At 34.4% G+C, this 15,736-nt stretch overlaps 1 protein-coding gene across 1 annotated transcript in view; it reads left to right on the top strand.

The window, feature by feature from the left end:
- The first annotated feature begins 1,383 nt into the window (after positions 1-1,383).
- Positions 1,384-15,736, top strand: part of Zbtb41 (zinc finger and BTB domain containing 41) — a 42,203-nt gene continuing 27,850 nt past the window's right edge. The window contains exons 1-5 of the mRNA XM_076831741.1: positions 1,384-1,439; positions 2,072-3,305; positions 8,772-8,979; positions 9,687-9,756; positions 11,540-11,687. Coding sequence (XP_076687856.1) covers positions 2,189-3,305; positions 8,772-8,979; positions 9,687-9,756; positions 11,540-11,687 — 1,543 coding nt within the window. The 5' untranslated portion in view covers positions 1,384-1,439; positions 2,072-2,188. The remainder of the gene's footprint in view (positions 1,440-2,071; positions 3,306-8,771; positions 8,980-9,686; positions 9,757-11,539; positions 11,688-15,736) is intronic.

Genomic DNA, 15,736 nt, shown 5'->3' on the forward strand with positions numbered 1-15,736 from the left:
TCTCTCCCCACACTCTTGACAAAAACTTCTGGCACCTGAAGTTTTAATATCCTGGCATTGTTTTCTTCTTTTTCATTGCTGATGGATTAGTTAGGGTTTTCCAGGAAAACAGAAGCAAGAGGATGAAGAGATATAACTTATTTGAAGGAACTGATTCACACATGATTGTGAGAGAAAATTTAAAATCAAAGGACAGGCCCCACAGGCTGGAAGTTCACCCAGATGAGATTTCAGGCTTGAGTCTGAATTCTCCTGGGCTGAAAACCCAGGCAAGGTTCTAAGTTGAATTCTTAGGGAAAATGGCTTCTTTGGCAAACCTGAATTTGCTCTTGAAGGATTCAACTGGTATTACTAGAGGGTCATCTACTCCAGCGTACAGAATTGCCTGTTAACCACCATCTAAAATATAACTTCGGAACAACACCTAAAGGGTGTTTGACCAAAGCTTAGGCATTTCCTCACATCCTCTATGTAGGAGACTCCTCCACCTGTTCTTCCACACAGGGTAGCCTTTTCAGCTCTATATTTGATGGGTAGATAGGGGCTAAGAGTTGGGACCCCCATTTCATTTGGTCTTGGTCTTTTGTCTTGCATTACGTCTGCACAATCTCAAGGTCTGGGACTATACTAATCAAAAAGTGACCCTCAGACCAGCAATACCAGCCCACCTGGGGCTTTATTAAAAATGCAGAAATCTCAGGTGCTCCCTCAGAGCAAAGTTGTCCTTTGGGATTTTCCCCTTTTGACTTCCTTTCTTTTCTAACCAGCTGTACACTTATATGTGCCTTTTTCTGTGTACAGGGGGGAAAAAAAGTTTTTTAAAAACCGCAATCTTAGGAGCAACTGCATTTAAGTCTTGCCCTTTAAATCAGAAAAAAAACCAAGCGAAGTCAATCTCGGTTTGTTAGACGTTTGCCAGCATGTGTGCTGGGACCGGCTTCCGGCGGTCGCCCTTTGGTTGGTTACAAACTATTAAACACACCAGTGAGAATAAAATACGTCGGTACTACTGCGCCTCTGCCAATTTCTTCCCAAGTCCCTATCAAATCTCCCGTCTTCGGTTCCCCTGCCGCAGCAAAGCTTCCAGGATTCAATCACGGGTGGCCACCCAGCCACCAAGAAAACCCGGAGTAACGGATCAGGAGAGTAACCAGTGTTCCCAAAGCAGCAGAGGAACCGACCGAGCATGCGTAAGGAAGGGTGCGCGCGCGTGCGCATTGGTTCGCGTAGGGGCGCGCGCCGTCGCTCTGGGCGGCTTGGAGGCTGCGCGCGCGGTTGACGTGTTCGGTGGTTTGGAGGCGGCGAGACTCCGGGAGGGGAAGGAGCAGCGGGGAGGGGGGTGAGGTGGGTGGCTGAACCCGGAAGTGGGTAGGCGCTGGAGCGAGCGCGCCCAGAGTGGAGTCAGCGGCTAGAGCCAGCGGGGGAGCCCTGGGTTCCCGGTAATGAATCTGTGGGGCGTTTGCCTAGGGATACTGGGTGGGAAGGGTAACGGGTTTCTGGTAGGCGAGCGCATTCTCCATCTGGCCCGGGCCTTGAAAGGCTCTTTTGCTTATTTTAGTCGTCCCTGTGTTTGACCCCACTCTTCTTGCTCTGAGCCCCTTCTGGGGCCATCTCCTGCCGGGTGGTTTTGGGAGAGGGACGTGTTAGGTCTGTGAATAGCTGTGCATTGCCCCGCATAAAAAGCATGCTAATGGAAAGACTCGGATTTCGTGGCCGCGACGGCCTTATTGTCACTATTTCAGCGCCCCCCAAACATGACTGCAGCCCCCTTCAACCTCCATCGTCAAGGATCTTAGAACTCTCCCGCTTCTGTCCAGTTATTTCCACCCTGTTCGTAAATCAGGCCTGGAAGGTGTGCTCTGGCTTCCTTTAAAAATTATTCTTTTGTTGGCTGTCTTTTCTAACCTGGCCCTCCTTGTTCTGTTCTCCGCCCTAAAATCTTAGCCACGAATGAATGTGAGTGTGACTTAATGGTAACTTAGTTATAATTTAGGAAGGAGCTGACAAATGCCTGTGACTGATTTAAGGTTGCTTTGCCTGGAGTTATTTTACACTATTCTTACTTTTGCAGACCATGAAACCCTCAGGCACCCCTGTCCAGAAGCTGTTGTCCAAGACAATCTAGTTTTCCTTTATGAATCTCTTAAGACACTTATGAAGTTTCTTGTTCTGAAATTGCTGTACTGCAATGAAGAAAAGGAGAAAGGTTACTTCAAATCTTGACGAGAAGATCCATCTTGGCTATAAAGATTCTTCGGAAGGAAATGTTGCAGTGGAATGTGACCAAGTGACCTGTACTCACTCTACAGAGAGACCTACAACTGAAGCTCTGCACTGTTATCAGGAACTTCCTCCCTCTCCAGATCAGAGAAAGCTTTTGAGTTCTTTGCAGTATAATAAGAATTTGCTAAAGTATTTAAATGATGATAGACAGAAACAACCATCTTTCTGTGATTTACTTATCATAGTAGAAGGAAAAGAATTTAGTGCACATAAAGTAGTTGTTGCTGTTGGCAGTAGTTATTTTCATGCCTGTTTGAGCAAAAATCCAAGCACTGATGTTGTCACTCTGGATCACGTAACACATTCAGTTTTTCAGCATTTGCTTGAATTTCTTTACACATCAGAATTTTTTGTGTACAAATATGAAATACCTCTTGTTTTAGAGGCTGCAAAATTTTTGGACATTATAGATGCAGTAAAGCTGCTAAATAATGAAAATGTTGCCGCTTTTCAATCAGAGCTAACTGAAAAGTCATCACCAGAAGAAACACTAAATGAATTAACTGGAAGATTATCAAATAATCATCAGTGCAAATTCTGCAGTAGACATTTTTGTTACAAAAAGTCTTTAGAAAATCATTTGGCTAAAACTCATAGGTCCCTTTTGTTAGGGAAAAAACATGGGTTAAAAATGCTGGAGAGAAGTTTTTCTGCGAGAAGATCAAAAAGGAATCGGAAGTGCCCTGTTAAGTTTGATGATACCAGTGAGGATGAACAAGAAAGTGGTGATGGATCAGACAATTTGAATCAAGAAAGTTTTGATAAGGAAAAGTCAGATAAAAATGATTCTGAGGATCCTGGAAGTGAATATAATGCTGAAGAAGATGAACTAGAGGAGGAAATGTCAGATGAATACTCTGACATTGAAGAACAAAGTGAAAAAGATAATGACGTAGAAGAGGAACCTGAGGCTGGTGATTCTGTAGGAAGCATTCACGAGGGGTTAACTCCAGTAGTCATTCAGAACAGTAACAAAAAAATATTGCAGTGTCCTAAATGTGATAAAACATTTGACCGAATAGGTAAGAAAACTTTTGTTTCTTATCACTTACTTTACATGGATATTTAAAGGTAATAATTGGAAACTGAAGTTTGAAAATAAAGAGTGCGTAAGTAGGGAAGATAATTTTCTTTTCACTGTGTACTTTATCCTATTATTTTAAATTTGTTGTGATTCAGGAATCATGTTAAGTATTTATATTACCCTTTATTTTTTCTTTGTCATGTCCTAATAGGTAATAGATTATTAGTTCATGTATTTAATATGAAAGACTCCAGAGAATCAATAATTATCATGAACAGCTTTGATTTATATTCCAGTTTTGAAGATGAGTGCTAACTTGAGTCATTACAGAAAATGTAATTGGATTATATTTAGTAATTTGTTTACTGTTTTCCCTTTGTACATGATAATAAGTTATAAATATAGTCACCTTTCTAGTGTTTTTTAGAATTAGAATGTTTTAAATTAGACTATAGTGAAGAATAAAATTATACTGTAATTGAATAACTTTGGATAGATAATTTAGGAAGTACCCTAGTTATTAATACTAATTATTATAAAAATGAATAGATCAAATTTTTCCCTTTTAAAAGAGTATGTAGGAAATGTGGTCCATAACCTGAGGTTTTATGTCAGTGCATATTTAATTTTGAGATGTCAGATATTTGCTAGTAAAGCAATTTTTGGAGAAGTCATATAAACTATTTAATGCATACTCTTTAATTGTAGTAGTTAAGCTATTTACGTGTAAATTGAAGTTATGAAATTGTGAAACATTCTACCACACATAATGATAAGAACATAATGAATTTAATCTGAGTTTGTTTAATATGTTCCTGAGTGTATTATACTTTTGAATTATTATGTTATTGATATAGGTGGAAATTGGTTTTATAAGGTATTAATCATTTACCATCAAAATATAGCTACAGCATACAGTAGGCATTAAAGTAGTAACTTTTTGCTTTTTATAATGCTTTTTGAATACATTATCTCTGAATCAGAATACTTTTGATAATCCAACTTGGCAATTATTTATTAATTTTTTATTGTGAAGCTGTATGCCAACATGAATAAAATAACTTTTCAGTCAATCGGAAGAGCTCATTACCATACACTTGTTAAAGTCAGGCTAGATATTTGCTGTTGAGAATTAACAAAGTTAAAAGAACGTATGTATTTAGGAAAGAACAGCTTTTTGGGGTTTATGTACCTGAGAACATTTCATCTTTCTAATGGATTCTGCATCTTTGACCTTTGTACCTTTAGCACATGCTTCCTGTATCTACTTTAATTGACCTAATTTCACTTGGAGATGAGTGAGCAAGGTTCAGTTAAAACATGCATTATAGATCCAGCACATAGATCTTAAATTGTCCCATCCAACACGCTAGGCCTGTGAGATACTTTCTTAGAGAAGGATTCTGGATTGCAATACAACTGGGAAACTATATAATAATCTGCATTAATTCTGCAAAATTCTATAAACATAAGCTATGGTAATGTCTAACTGCCTGGATTTTTTTGAATTCAAGTCTTGGGTGATTTACTTAACCTGTCTATGCTTTATTCTCATAAAGTGAGACAATGCTAATATGATGCTCATAGTACCTTCTTATTGGGGTTATAATGGGGATTAAATTCGATATTTCTAGGAAATCACTTAAACTATTGTACAAAATTTATGTGTTCAAGGAATTCTGGCTGCTATTACATACTTACTGAGCCTCTAAACTACCAAACACAGATAAACCAATAGGAAATGATATATTCCCTGTCCTTAAGAATCTTAGAACATGATGTGTACATGCAAAGAGACGATCATATGATAATAATTATTAAAAGATAATTTTATGAGGATAAATACAGAAGACTCAGGGAATCAGGAGTGGTTTCCAAAAGCGATGATATTTGAGCTAAGACTTAAGAAATAGGGAGAAATTTTGAAGGCAGAAGGATCAATGTGTAAAGGCATTAAGGGATGTTGATTCTGGAAATTGCTAAAGTTGTTAAAATATATTGTTATATATTGTCTGGTTTCAAGATGGGCTGGGAAGCCTAATAAAAATGATAGGAGATGAGGACTGGCAAGTAAGTGGAGGTCAAATTTTGAATAGCTTGTATTTGAATGGCAGAGGAGTTTAGATTTTATCTGATGAAAAAAAACTTGATGAAGAAAATGACAACCTTTAGTAGTTTTAAAAAGATGTTGACTTCAGTTTGGAAAAGAAAAGACTGAATGAGAAAGTTTGGGAGACAAGAAGGAGCATGTTGCCAAGCTCTAGCACACACCTGTAAGCCCAGCAGCACAGGAGGCTGAGGCAGGAGAATCATGAGTTCAAAGCCAGCCTCAGTCTCTAATTAAAATACAAAGTAGGGCTGAAAATGTAGCTCAGTGGTCAAGTGCCCCTCAATTCAATCCCAGTAACCTAAAAAAAAAAAAAAAAAAAAAAAAAGGGAGCATGTAGCAGAGGACTAGAAGCATCAGTGCTTGGACTAGATGAGGGCCTTGGGAATGAAAAGTGGATGAGGGTAGAGCAGAGTGATTTGCAGAATGTAGACAAAGTAGATTGGTGATGGGTAGAATAAAAAGAATATGTAGAAGATGTATCCTAAGTGTGTTACCATATCATCCCCAAAATAGTTCAAGGGCTACCTTCCAGTCATCCTTTTCATATCACACTTATTCCTTTCATGGAATTTACAAATGTTTGTTGTTATTTTAAGCATTTCATTCAATTGTGAATCTGAAGCTTATGCATTTTATTCTTGGCTAGTATCCTTTATAATATATCCGGTCATTTTAAATTATGAGTTTTCAGTAAGCGCTTGCTTTCTTGAACTGGGTTGAGAGGCTGATGCCTGGCTTTACATTGAACTTGTAAGAAGCCAGTTAAGCTTTCTTATCAGCTTCTAACTTGGCTGCCTTGGAGTGGGTTTATGAGAGATGAAAAGCTCTGAAACCTGCTGGAACCATTAGCTCCACAGTATATAATTTAATAAATTGATTCCATTTCTTCGGATCTCTTATCTTTTCTGATATATTTAATAGTTGCTTGGAGTAAGACTGCTTATCCTGTTATATCATTCCTTAGGCTACCAGCTGTCCTTTTCTCAGGGGATTTTCATGCAAATAAGAGTCCTTTGACCTCTTCCCTTATACTAAAATCCTAGTGGGTAAAAAAGCAAAAATAGCAAGATGACATATGGGGTGCAAGAGGAAATCTGGATAATTTATCTTTCCTAGACAGAACTCAAAATTTTCCTTGGATTAAACTCACAGTATCTTCTAGAATTTAAAAATAAATGTTTTTTTAACACCCTCCCCCCTTTTTTAATTGAACGTGACTTTATAGTCCATCCTGACAAAGATTATACTTGGTTCTTAAAGAAGAGTTATAACAATGGCTTAATTCTCTAATGCCAAGTATTTAATTTCATAGTTTTTAGGATATGGTATATGAATAGATTCAAGGTACAATTTAATGTTTAACAATATTTTATATTATATATATGTCTTACATATGTGTATGTATGTGTGTGTGTGTGTGTGTGTATAATGAACTAATTTGGTGATGCATCTCTGCAAAAACTGCATGCAGATTCTGACAGTGATAATTTTGCATGACCCATATTATGCAATAAATTCTGAACACCAGGACAGATTTGTTGCTTGAAGTGACAGTATTTTTTAAGTTGAAACTTCAATAAATTTGAGTGAACATTTAGATTTTATGCATTATTGTTGAATACCCCCCCACACACACACACATACATACACCCCTACCAATTGCTTTAAACATGAAATTTATTTGGAGACTTAACTTTTTCCCCCATTAGCCTCTAAAGATAAACCTAGATAAACCTCCTCTGAATCCATCATTTTCTCAGGGTTTTCTCTCTTCTCTTATTCAGAAATTCGAATTCATTAAGCTATAATAGGTCCTGCAGTGATTATGTGCATAAACTTTGAATTAATAACTTAAGCATAGTGTTTTCACTATTGAGATTTTTAATGTCATGATGAATTATTTAAGTTTCTATATTTTCATTGATCTCTTGTCTTTGCTGAATTTATTTAAAATATTTTCAAAAGATCATTAGATTTGTCTATTTTGGCTATTTCAGTTTAATTTTCTGTTTTCTTTTTCTTGCTTAAATCTTAAGTCTCCTGGTCTATAGGAAAATGGAAACTTTATAGTCAAAATAGTTTTTATTTTTAATTTGCCATTTTGAAAGTTTTAATATTTAGCTACATTAGGTTTAATTTTTTATTTGAAAACAAGAAAAAACTTCTTTAAATACAAGGAAAATGCTACTAATCTAATATAGCATCTGTATTTTCATAGAAAATAAAGATTGGTGCAGTTTTTCTTATGAAGTTACTGTTCCTGTTCACTTGCTAATACAGATGAGATTTTAGCATTAGGAAGTTGATAAATTATCTTTCTGTTTTTTAAGAATCTGTACTAGACATGCACATTTAATCCCCATTTAAAAAATGTTCCCCCAAAACACATCATTAATCATTTAATATCAGATGTATATTCTTAATTTGTTTTACATACTTTCCCATGAGTTTGTATTTACATAATCTTAAAAGTCAGTTTAAGGGCTGGAAATATAGCTCAGTTTGGTAGAATGCTTGTCTTGCATGCACAAGGCTCTAGGTTTAATCCCCAGCACCACAAAAACAAAACAAAACAAACAAAAAAAACCCATCAGTTTAAAAAAATGATATGTGAAATCTTTCATAATCAAATAAAACTTTTTAAAAATTCCATATAGTGACTCCTGTCCTCGTCCAGCATTAGATCTGATCCCTTAAATACAGTAGGGGAAGTAGTGGAGATAGGATATTTATATGCATGTGTAGATGGGAGGGTATGCCCTTGAAGTGGCAGAAAGAAAACCGAGTTACTAGATAGTGTTAGTAGTGGCAAGTGGAAAAAGCAAAGTCCTTTCACTGCTGTCAGATGAAACCCTAGTTTGATCTATTATTATAGCACATACTCAAATCTGTTATAATTATTTATAACACATAATCATAATTACAGATTTATATTTGAGGTATACCTACTTGTCCATACTGTGACTAGCAATCCATATAATCCATATGATAATAATAAAAATAGATTGTTATAGTGCTTACTTTATACTAGAATGCTTTAAGTTTTATCTGTGTATTAATTCATTTACTTCTCACAGCCCCATGAAGTATTATTAACTTGGATACAAAAAGGTTAAATTTTTTCTGGCTTTCTTGAACACAGTAGGGGAAGTGGTAGATGTTGATTATTAATATACATGTATAAACTGGAGGGTATGTTTTAGCAAAATGGCTGAGAATTATTTAAATTTCTGAAATTGAGGATTTGGGTGTATATTTAATTTTGCTAAATCATGACGTTTTATTCCACTGTCAGATTTCATTCACAATGCAGCAAATGTGCTCAATTTAATTTTAATTTCTCTCTTTTGGTAGGGAAATACGAAAGCCACACCCGTGTACACACAGGTGAGAAGCCCTTTGAGTGTGATATTTGTCACCAGCGTTATTCGACAAAGTCTAACCTAACTGTTCACAGAAAGAAGCACAGTAATGAAACAGAATTTCATAAGAAGGAGCATAAGTGCCCTTATTGTAATAAACTTCATGCAAGCAAGAAGACTTTAGCCAAGCATGTTAAGAGGCAAGTATTATCTTGCTTCTATTATATACAATATGGTGCTTTCTAATGTAAGCATGTAGTAAACTAAAAATAGTCAACTAAAAATATCTATGAAAATGCTTATCTCTAATTCTTTCATTGCTTAATATTTTGCAGACTACAGATTAAGAAGAGCAAATATTAATTCATCCATGTTTTTTGTTTATGGTATTGAGATAAGTTTTTTTTTGATGTTGAAACAGGAATATAGTCTGTAACAGGTTTTAAGGTAGAGCATTTGATTATGTTGTTTTCTGTTTTGGGGTTGGATAAGAATGTCTTCAGAAATATGTGGTTTTAGAATTATAAGAATTTGCTTTACATATTTAATGTGTGAAAGATTGTGAGAAAATATTTAATATTGTATTGCATATTAGCTCTAAAAATAAATTTACTGAAATGTGGAGTAAAAAAGTGTAATCAGTTACTTTGCAGGTTATTTATAAATTGCTAGGGTTCCTGAATATTTTTAAAATATGGTTAAATTTTTTTTTATTTCTGCATAAACTGAGGTTTAAGAATAACTTTGTTAAAAATCATGATGATAATCTATATTCTTACCAGAGATGCCTATCACTTTAAGAAAAAAATCAGTGCCTGATTCTTGTAATTACAGTTAGTGGATTTATATGTTATATTGACTTAACTAGTATCATCTTTTCCTAATAATTTTTATTTTTCTTTGGTAGATTTCATCCTGAAAATGCACAAGAATTTATTTCCATCAAGAAGACTAAGAGTGAAAGTTGGAAATGTGATGTAAGGGTTTTTAATTTGTATTAGAAATACAAAGTACATATAATGTTGCCTTTTGGGAAAGAAAGGTGATTAGGTTTTTTTGTTTGTTTTGCAATGGAGAATCAAACCCAGGTCCTTGGGTGTGGGGGAGTTGCTCATGCTAGGCTAGATTTTAAAGTAACATAATTGAATTTATCCCACTTTTAGTATCTTTCTTTTTTGTAAAATTAGTCTAGTGGTTTTTATAAATTAATCCTGGTGAGTTAGTTTTGGGTGGTAGATCTGATTAGAAATCCTAGTTTTTATTGATACTGAAATCACTATACCAGGTATTTACAGTTGGGTATATCATCTATGACATTATTTTTGCAGAGTTGAAGTGTTGGAGTTGCTTCCCTCTGACTCCCACCCATTTGTGGTTATCTGTTGCTGCATAATAAACCACCTTAAAAATTTAGTGTACTTAAAACAACTATTTTGTTGTATCTTACCTTTTTGTGGGGCAGGAATCCAAATTTGGGGCAGAGCTTTGCCAGGTAATTCTTCTGTTTTACATGGTATCATTTGAAGTCATTCAGTTGTTTTTAGGTGATTGTTTTTAGGTGGTGATTGGACTGGTTTGGTTTGGGGCCATTTCCAAAGTGACTCAATCACCTGGTTGGCAGCTTGGTGTTTTCTGACAACTAGGATTTCAGCAGGAATGCACCAATAACCTAGAGCCTCCTCTTCTTTTTCATTAGATTACATCAACTTCCTTCTTGTATAGTATTTGGGTTCTAAGACTGATTATACTGTGTGTTTTGAGAAGCCTAGTAAGAACTACAAAGTTAGAGCCTAACCTCAGAAGTCACATATCATAACTTCCACAACAGAAATCATCATTCAAGGAGTCATACAGCCAGGGCAAATTTAAGGGGAGGGGAATTAGACTTCATTTTTTAGCGGCAAGGAATTTGTAGGAAAATTTATTCTGTTACACTCCTGAAATATTTTTTTGAGTATTTAGATGAATATGTTTAATATGTTGTATTGTTATTTTTTCTTCTTTATAACTAGGATTCAATTTATATACATAGCAAAATTCTCAGTATTCTCACCATTTCTCTGATTTCTGTTTCTAGAAATTGAATTTTGTTATTCGAATCTACATAAGATGATGTCTTCCCCTTACTAAGTTCATCATCTGTGGCTATAAAATGATGATATTGATAATTATGTCTACTTCATAGGATTATTGTGAAAATTAAATATATTTTGTGAATTAGCCTTGTGCTTTATGTTACATGTTGTTGCAACAGCCTCTCTTTCTCTTTTTCTATTTTTGATATATGTTACATTTCTTTAAGAGTTGTGTTTCTTTCTGATCACTTCAAGAGAAAAATTTTGAAATTATTTTTCTATGATTTCTTGTTCATTTTTCAAATCAAATATATGGCAGCACTGATAAAACTTTTTTATTCCCGATACATAAATTCTTTAAACTATCTATTGAAATTAAGAATTAAAATATATGTTGAATTAAGAAATTACTGTCTAGAATTAAGTAAAATTATTTTATAGCTCTATTAAACATATAAGGAGTTGAAACTCAGTTAGCTTTATAGCTGATACAAAATCATTCCTTGGAGTAATTCCTCCAAAGTTTTTTTCCTTCACATAATTTGATTGTACTTTTGGTAAGTTTTCTGTTTGTAGAAATTTCTTACTTTGAATATATATATATATATATTTTTTTTTTCTCATTATGACCTTGTATTTTAGTTTTTAATTAAGGTTTCCTTGCACTTTATATACATTCATTTAGATTTGTAAGAAATCTTTTACAAGAAGGCCACATTTGGAAGAACATATGATTTTACATTCTCAAGATAAACCTTTTAAGTGTACCTATTGTGAAGAACATTTTAAATCAAGGTTTGCACGGTTGAAGCATCAGGAAAAGTTCCATCTGGGTAAGGAAGTTTTTTTTAAAGCACCCATGGCAATTATTGATTATTATTACATCATGTTGGAGGGGACTATTGAAGTACTCTTTTTTCTTCTAAAAGTGCCTATTTTTTTAAAGTAATTATTTCCCATTATGCCCCCTGCCACCACATATGCATAACATCCCCGTTATAATCATTGCCCAACAAAGTAGTATATTTGTATAATTTATGAACATCTAAGTTTTGGTAGTTATGGAAAAAGTTGCTATGAATATCTGTGTGCAAATTTTTGTGTGAACATAAGTTTTCAGTTCTTTTGGGTAAATCCCTAGCAGCATAAGTACTGTATTGAATGGTAAGATTATACTTGGTTTGTAAGGAACCACCATCATCTCTCTTCCCAAGTGGCTGTATCATTGTACATTTCCACTAGCCATGAAAGAATTCCTGTTGCTTCACATCCTTGGTATCTGTTAGTCAGCTTTTCATTGTTGTGACAAAATATCTGGGGGGAAAAAACCCAAAGAAGGAAAATGTTATTTTGGCTTACAGTTTCAGAGGTTTTAGCCCATTTTCAGCTGGCTCCATTGTTTTAGGCCTGTGGTGAGGCAGTACATGATGGTGGAAGGGCATGGTAGAGCAAAGCTGCTCACCTCATATCGATTGGGAAACAGAGAGAGGAAGGGACCGGGGACAAGATATATCCTTCCAGGGTATACCCCCAGTGACGAGTTTCCCCCAGTGAGGGACCACCTATAGTTTCCACCACCTTCCCAAAATGCCATCAAATTAGGAATCCTTTCATGGGCTCATCCACTGAATCATGATCCGATCATATTCCAAAACCCCAATGCTAAACACTGCTGTACTGGGACCAAGCTTTCAATACATGAGCCTCTGAAGGACTTTCTAAATGGTAACTACAACAACAGAATTTAGTATTGTCAGTATTCTGAATTATGGCCATTGTAATAGGTGTTTAGTGGTATCATTGTTTTAATTTATGTTCCTAATTACTTATGATATAAAGCATCTTTTTATGTTTATTTGCTATTTGTGTATACCTTTGGTGTGATGGATGTCTTTGGCCCGATTTTTAAAATTTTTTTTTTTAAGTTGTAGATGTACACAATATCTTTAATTTATTTATTTTTATGTGGTGCCTTACATGTGCTGGGTAAGCACTCTACCACTGAGTCACATCTCTGGCCCTTTGGCCCAGTTTTTGATTGGGTCCTTTATTTTATTTATTGTTGAGTTTTGAGAGTTCTTTGTATATTTTGAATAATATATATAGCCCTTTATGAAATATTTCTTTTAAAGTGTTTCCTCCCAATCTGTGGCTTGTCTTCATTATCTTAACAGTATCTGTCACAGAAGAAATTTTTTATTTTAATAAATCCAGCTTATCAATACCTTGGTGGATTTGCCTTTGGTGTCATGTCTAAAAGCCATTGTCAAACCCACAGTCATCTAGGTTTTTGCCACTATGTCTTAGAATTTTTATAGTTTTACATTTTACATTTAGGTCTGTGATTCATTTCAGGTTCATGTTTGCAAAGACTCTAAGGCTTATGTCTAGATTAATTTTAAAAAATTTGCATATGGTAACCAGTTTTCTCAGTTGTGTAGCATTCATTTATTTGTCATATCAGTTGATCATATTTATGTGACTCTGGGCTCTTTTATGTTCTGTTTGTGTAATTGTCTTTTCATCTGCCAATACCATACTCCCTTGACTTTATAGTTAAGTCTTGAAGTAAGTTTTCTAACTTTGTTCTTCTCCTTCAATATGGTGTTGGCTATTCTGGATTTTTTTTCCCCTCTACATATATAAACAGGAGAATTTGTTGATACTTAAAGAATAATTTGCTGGGTTTTGATTGGGATTGCATTAATTCTTGGGTCAAATTGTGAAGAACTGACATCCTCACAATATCAAGTCTTCCTGTCGCTGATCATGGACTATATCTCCATTTATTTAGCTGTTCTTTGATTTTTTACATCATAAATCATGTAGATGTTTACTCATTTTGTTAGATTTTTTTACCTGTTTCATTTGGGGAGACTGTTGAATCACTATTAGTGAACTTTGGATATTAAATTAATGAAAGAAAGTTATACTGATTTGGAGGAGTACTGTATATGCTACAGTTCCCACACATTAGTAAATGTGATGGTTTTTATTTTGGTAGCAAATGTGTTCAAGGTCATAAACAACTTTGTGGGTTTTTTTGTACCATGGATTGTACCCAGCCACTGAGTCACATCCCTAGCCCTTTTTATTTTTTATTTTGAAACAGGGTCTCATTAAGTTGCTTAGGGCCTCACCAATTTGCTCAAATTGTCTTTGATCCCCCAGCTTCAACCTCCCGAGCTGCTGAATTACAGTTACATGCCACTGTGCCTGGCAATAATTCATTCTTTGATTATTGAATAGGTTGGGGTGAAGCATTTTTATTGTATAAAACACTCATTTTTCAAGGAATAGTGTAAACTTAGCATATGTGAAATGAAATACTGTACTTGATGAATTTTTTTTTGCCTTATGCCATGGCCAAGGTGGAGACCATGGTCTAGATGGTGGTATAGTTTGATAAATTTTTGATAGTTAATCCCAAAAACAAATTATTGTCATCCCAGGGGGAGGCCTTTATCCTATTCTATTCAATGTTTTTACTAACATAAGTAAGAATTCTTTACAGTAAATAAAAACAATGCAGGTAAATAGTTTTACATATGGCATAAAGCTGGCAGGGGTACTTAATATACCTAAAAATAAAAATATATTAAAAAATAAAGTTGGTTGTAGTGGCACATAACTGTAATTCCAACTACTCAAGAGACTGAGGTAGGAGGATTGCAAGTTCAAGTTCAGCATAGGCAATTTAGTATGATATCCTGTATTTTTCAAAATAATTTTTTTTTTTTTTAATAAAAGGGCTGGGATATAATTCAGTGCCACAGTACTTGTCTGGCATGTACAAGGTCTGATACTGAAAAGAAAAAATTCTGGATGTTATGAAATAGGTCAAAACAAATAAGATTAGGAATAAATACAAAATGGTAGACTCATGGGAATGATCTTTTACTCATTGAGTCTTGAAAAAACATAACGTGGTGGTACGTGATCCAAATTCCTCATATTATAGATGGGCTTTTTAGGCAAAGGCACAGTGTAAACAAATAGACTGACAAAAATCAGTATAGTGTTAAACTATGTTAATAAATGTGTTTTTCAGAATTAGGATATTAATAGTATAAATGGTTTTGGATATTGACAAATATAGAGAAGGGTAGTTTTGGTGATATAGGATCTTAAAGTCACGTCATTAAAAAAACTGTTGAAGTACCTGAAATACTTTATCTTGAGAAAGAGAATCTTCCTCTCTCTTCAGATACTTTCAAGGGTATATCATACAATAAGGCATACTTAATCTTTGTGATTTTAGTACACAAAGCTGGTTTATACAGAATTCTTTTTCTATCCTAACCCTCTCCAAGTTGCCTTTGCTAAATTGTTCTTTAATAGTATTTCATCTGAGAAATTCTAAGGAATCATCATATGGAAATAGTTTTTGTAGTTACTAAATCTGTAGTTGGAGACATGTTCATAATTAGAAGTTGTATGTGAAAAACTCTTTTATACTTTAGTACCAGGAAAAATAGTTTTCTCTCTTTTTGAAATGAAAAACAATTATTAATATTTTTGTAGAAACATCCTAGCAAAACTTAGTAAATTGTATAACCAATATATTTGCTTCTGCCTCTTTTTCCTGTTCCTGATTATTACAACATTTATTAAATAAATGACTTAGTAAGTAAGTAAACATTTTAAGTACTTTGGGTGGAAATTCTAAGATACAAGTTTAGTTTTACTACCAGTTATTTATTAAGTACTAGAACTTACAAATTAAAGTAATTGTTTTATGATAATTACTTTCTCATCAATGAAAGCATCCTAGTACATAAGCATATGTCAAACTGGGCAGATGTTAATGTTGTTTACAGAAATTCCTATAAAGAGATTGAACTAGAAAAATTTTCAAGCTTATTGAAAGGTTACTTTTTTT

Source organism: Callospermophilus lateralis, chromosome 13 (genome assembly GCF_048772815.1).
Source record: "Callospermophilus lateralis isolate mCalLat2 chromosome 13, mCalLat2.hap1, whole genome shotgun sequence".
NCBI classification, from domain to species: Eukaryota; Metazoa; Chordata; class Mammalia; order Rodentia; family Sciuridae; genus Callospermophilus; species Callospermophilus lateralis.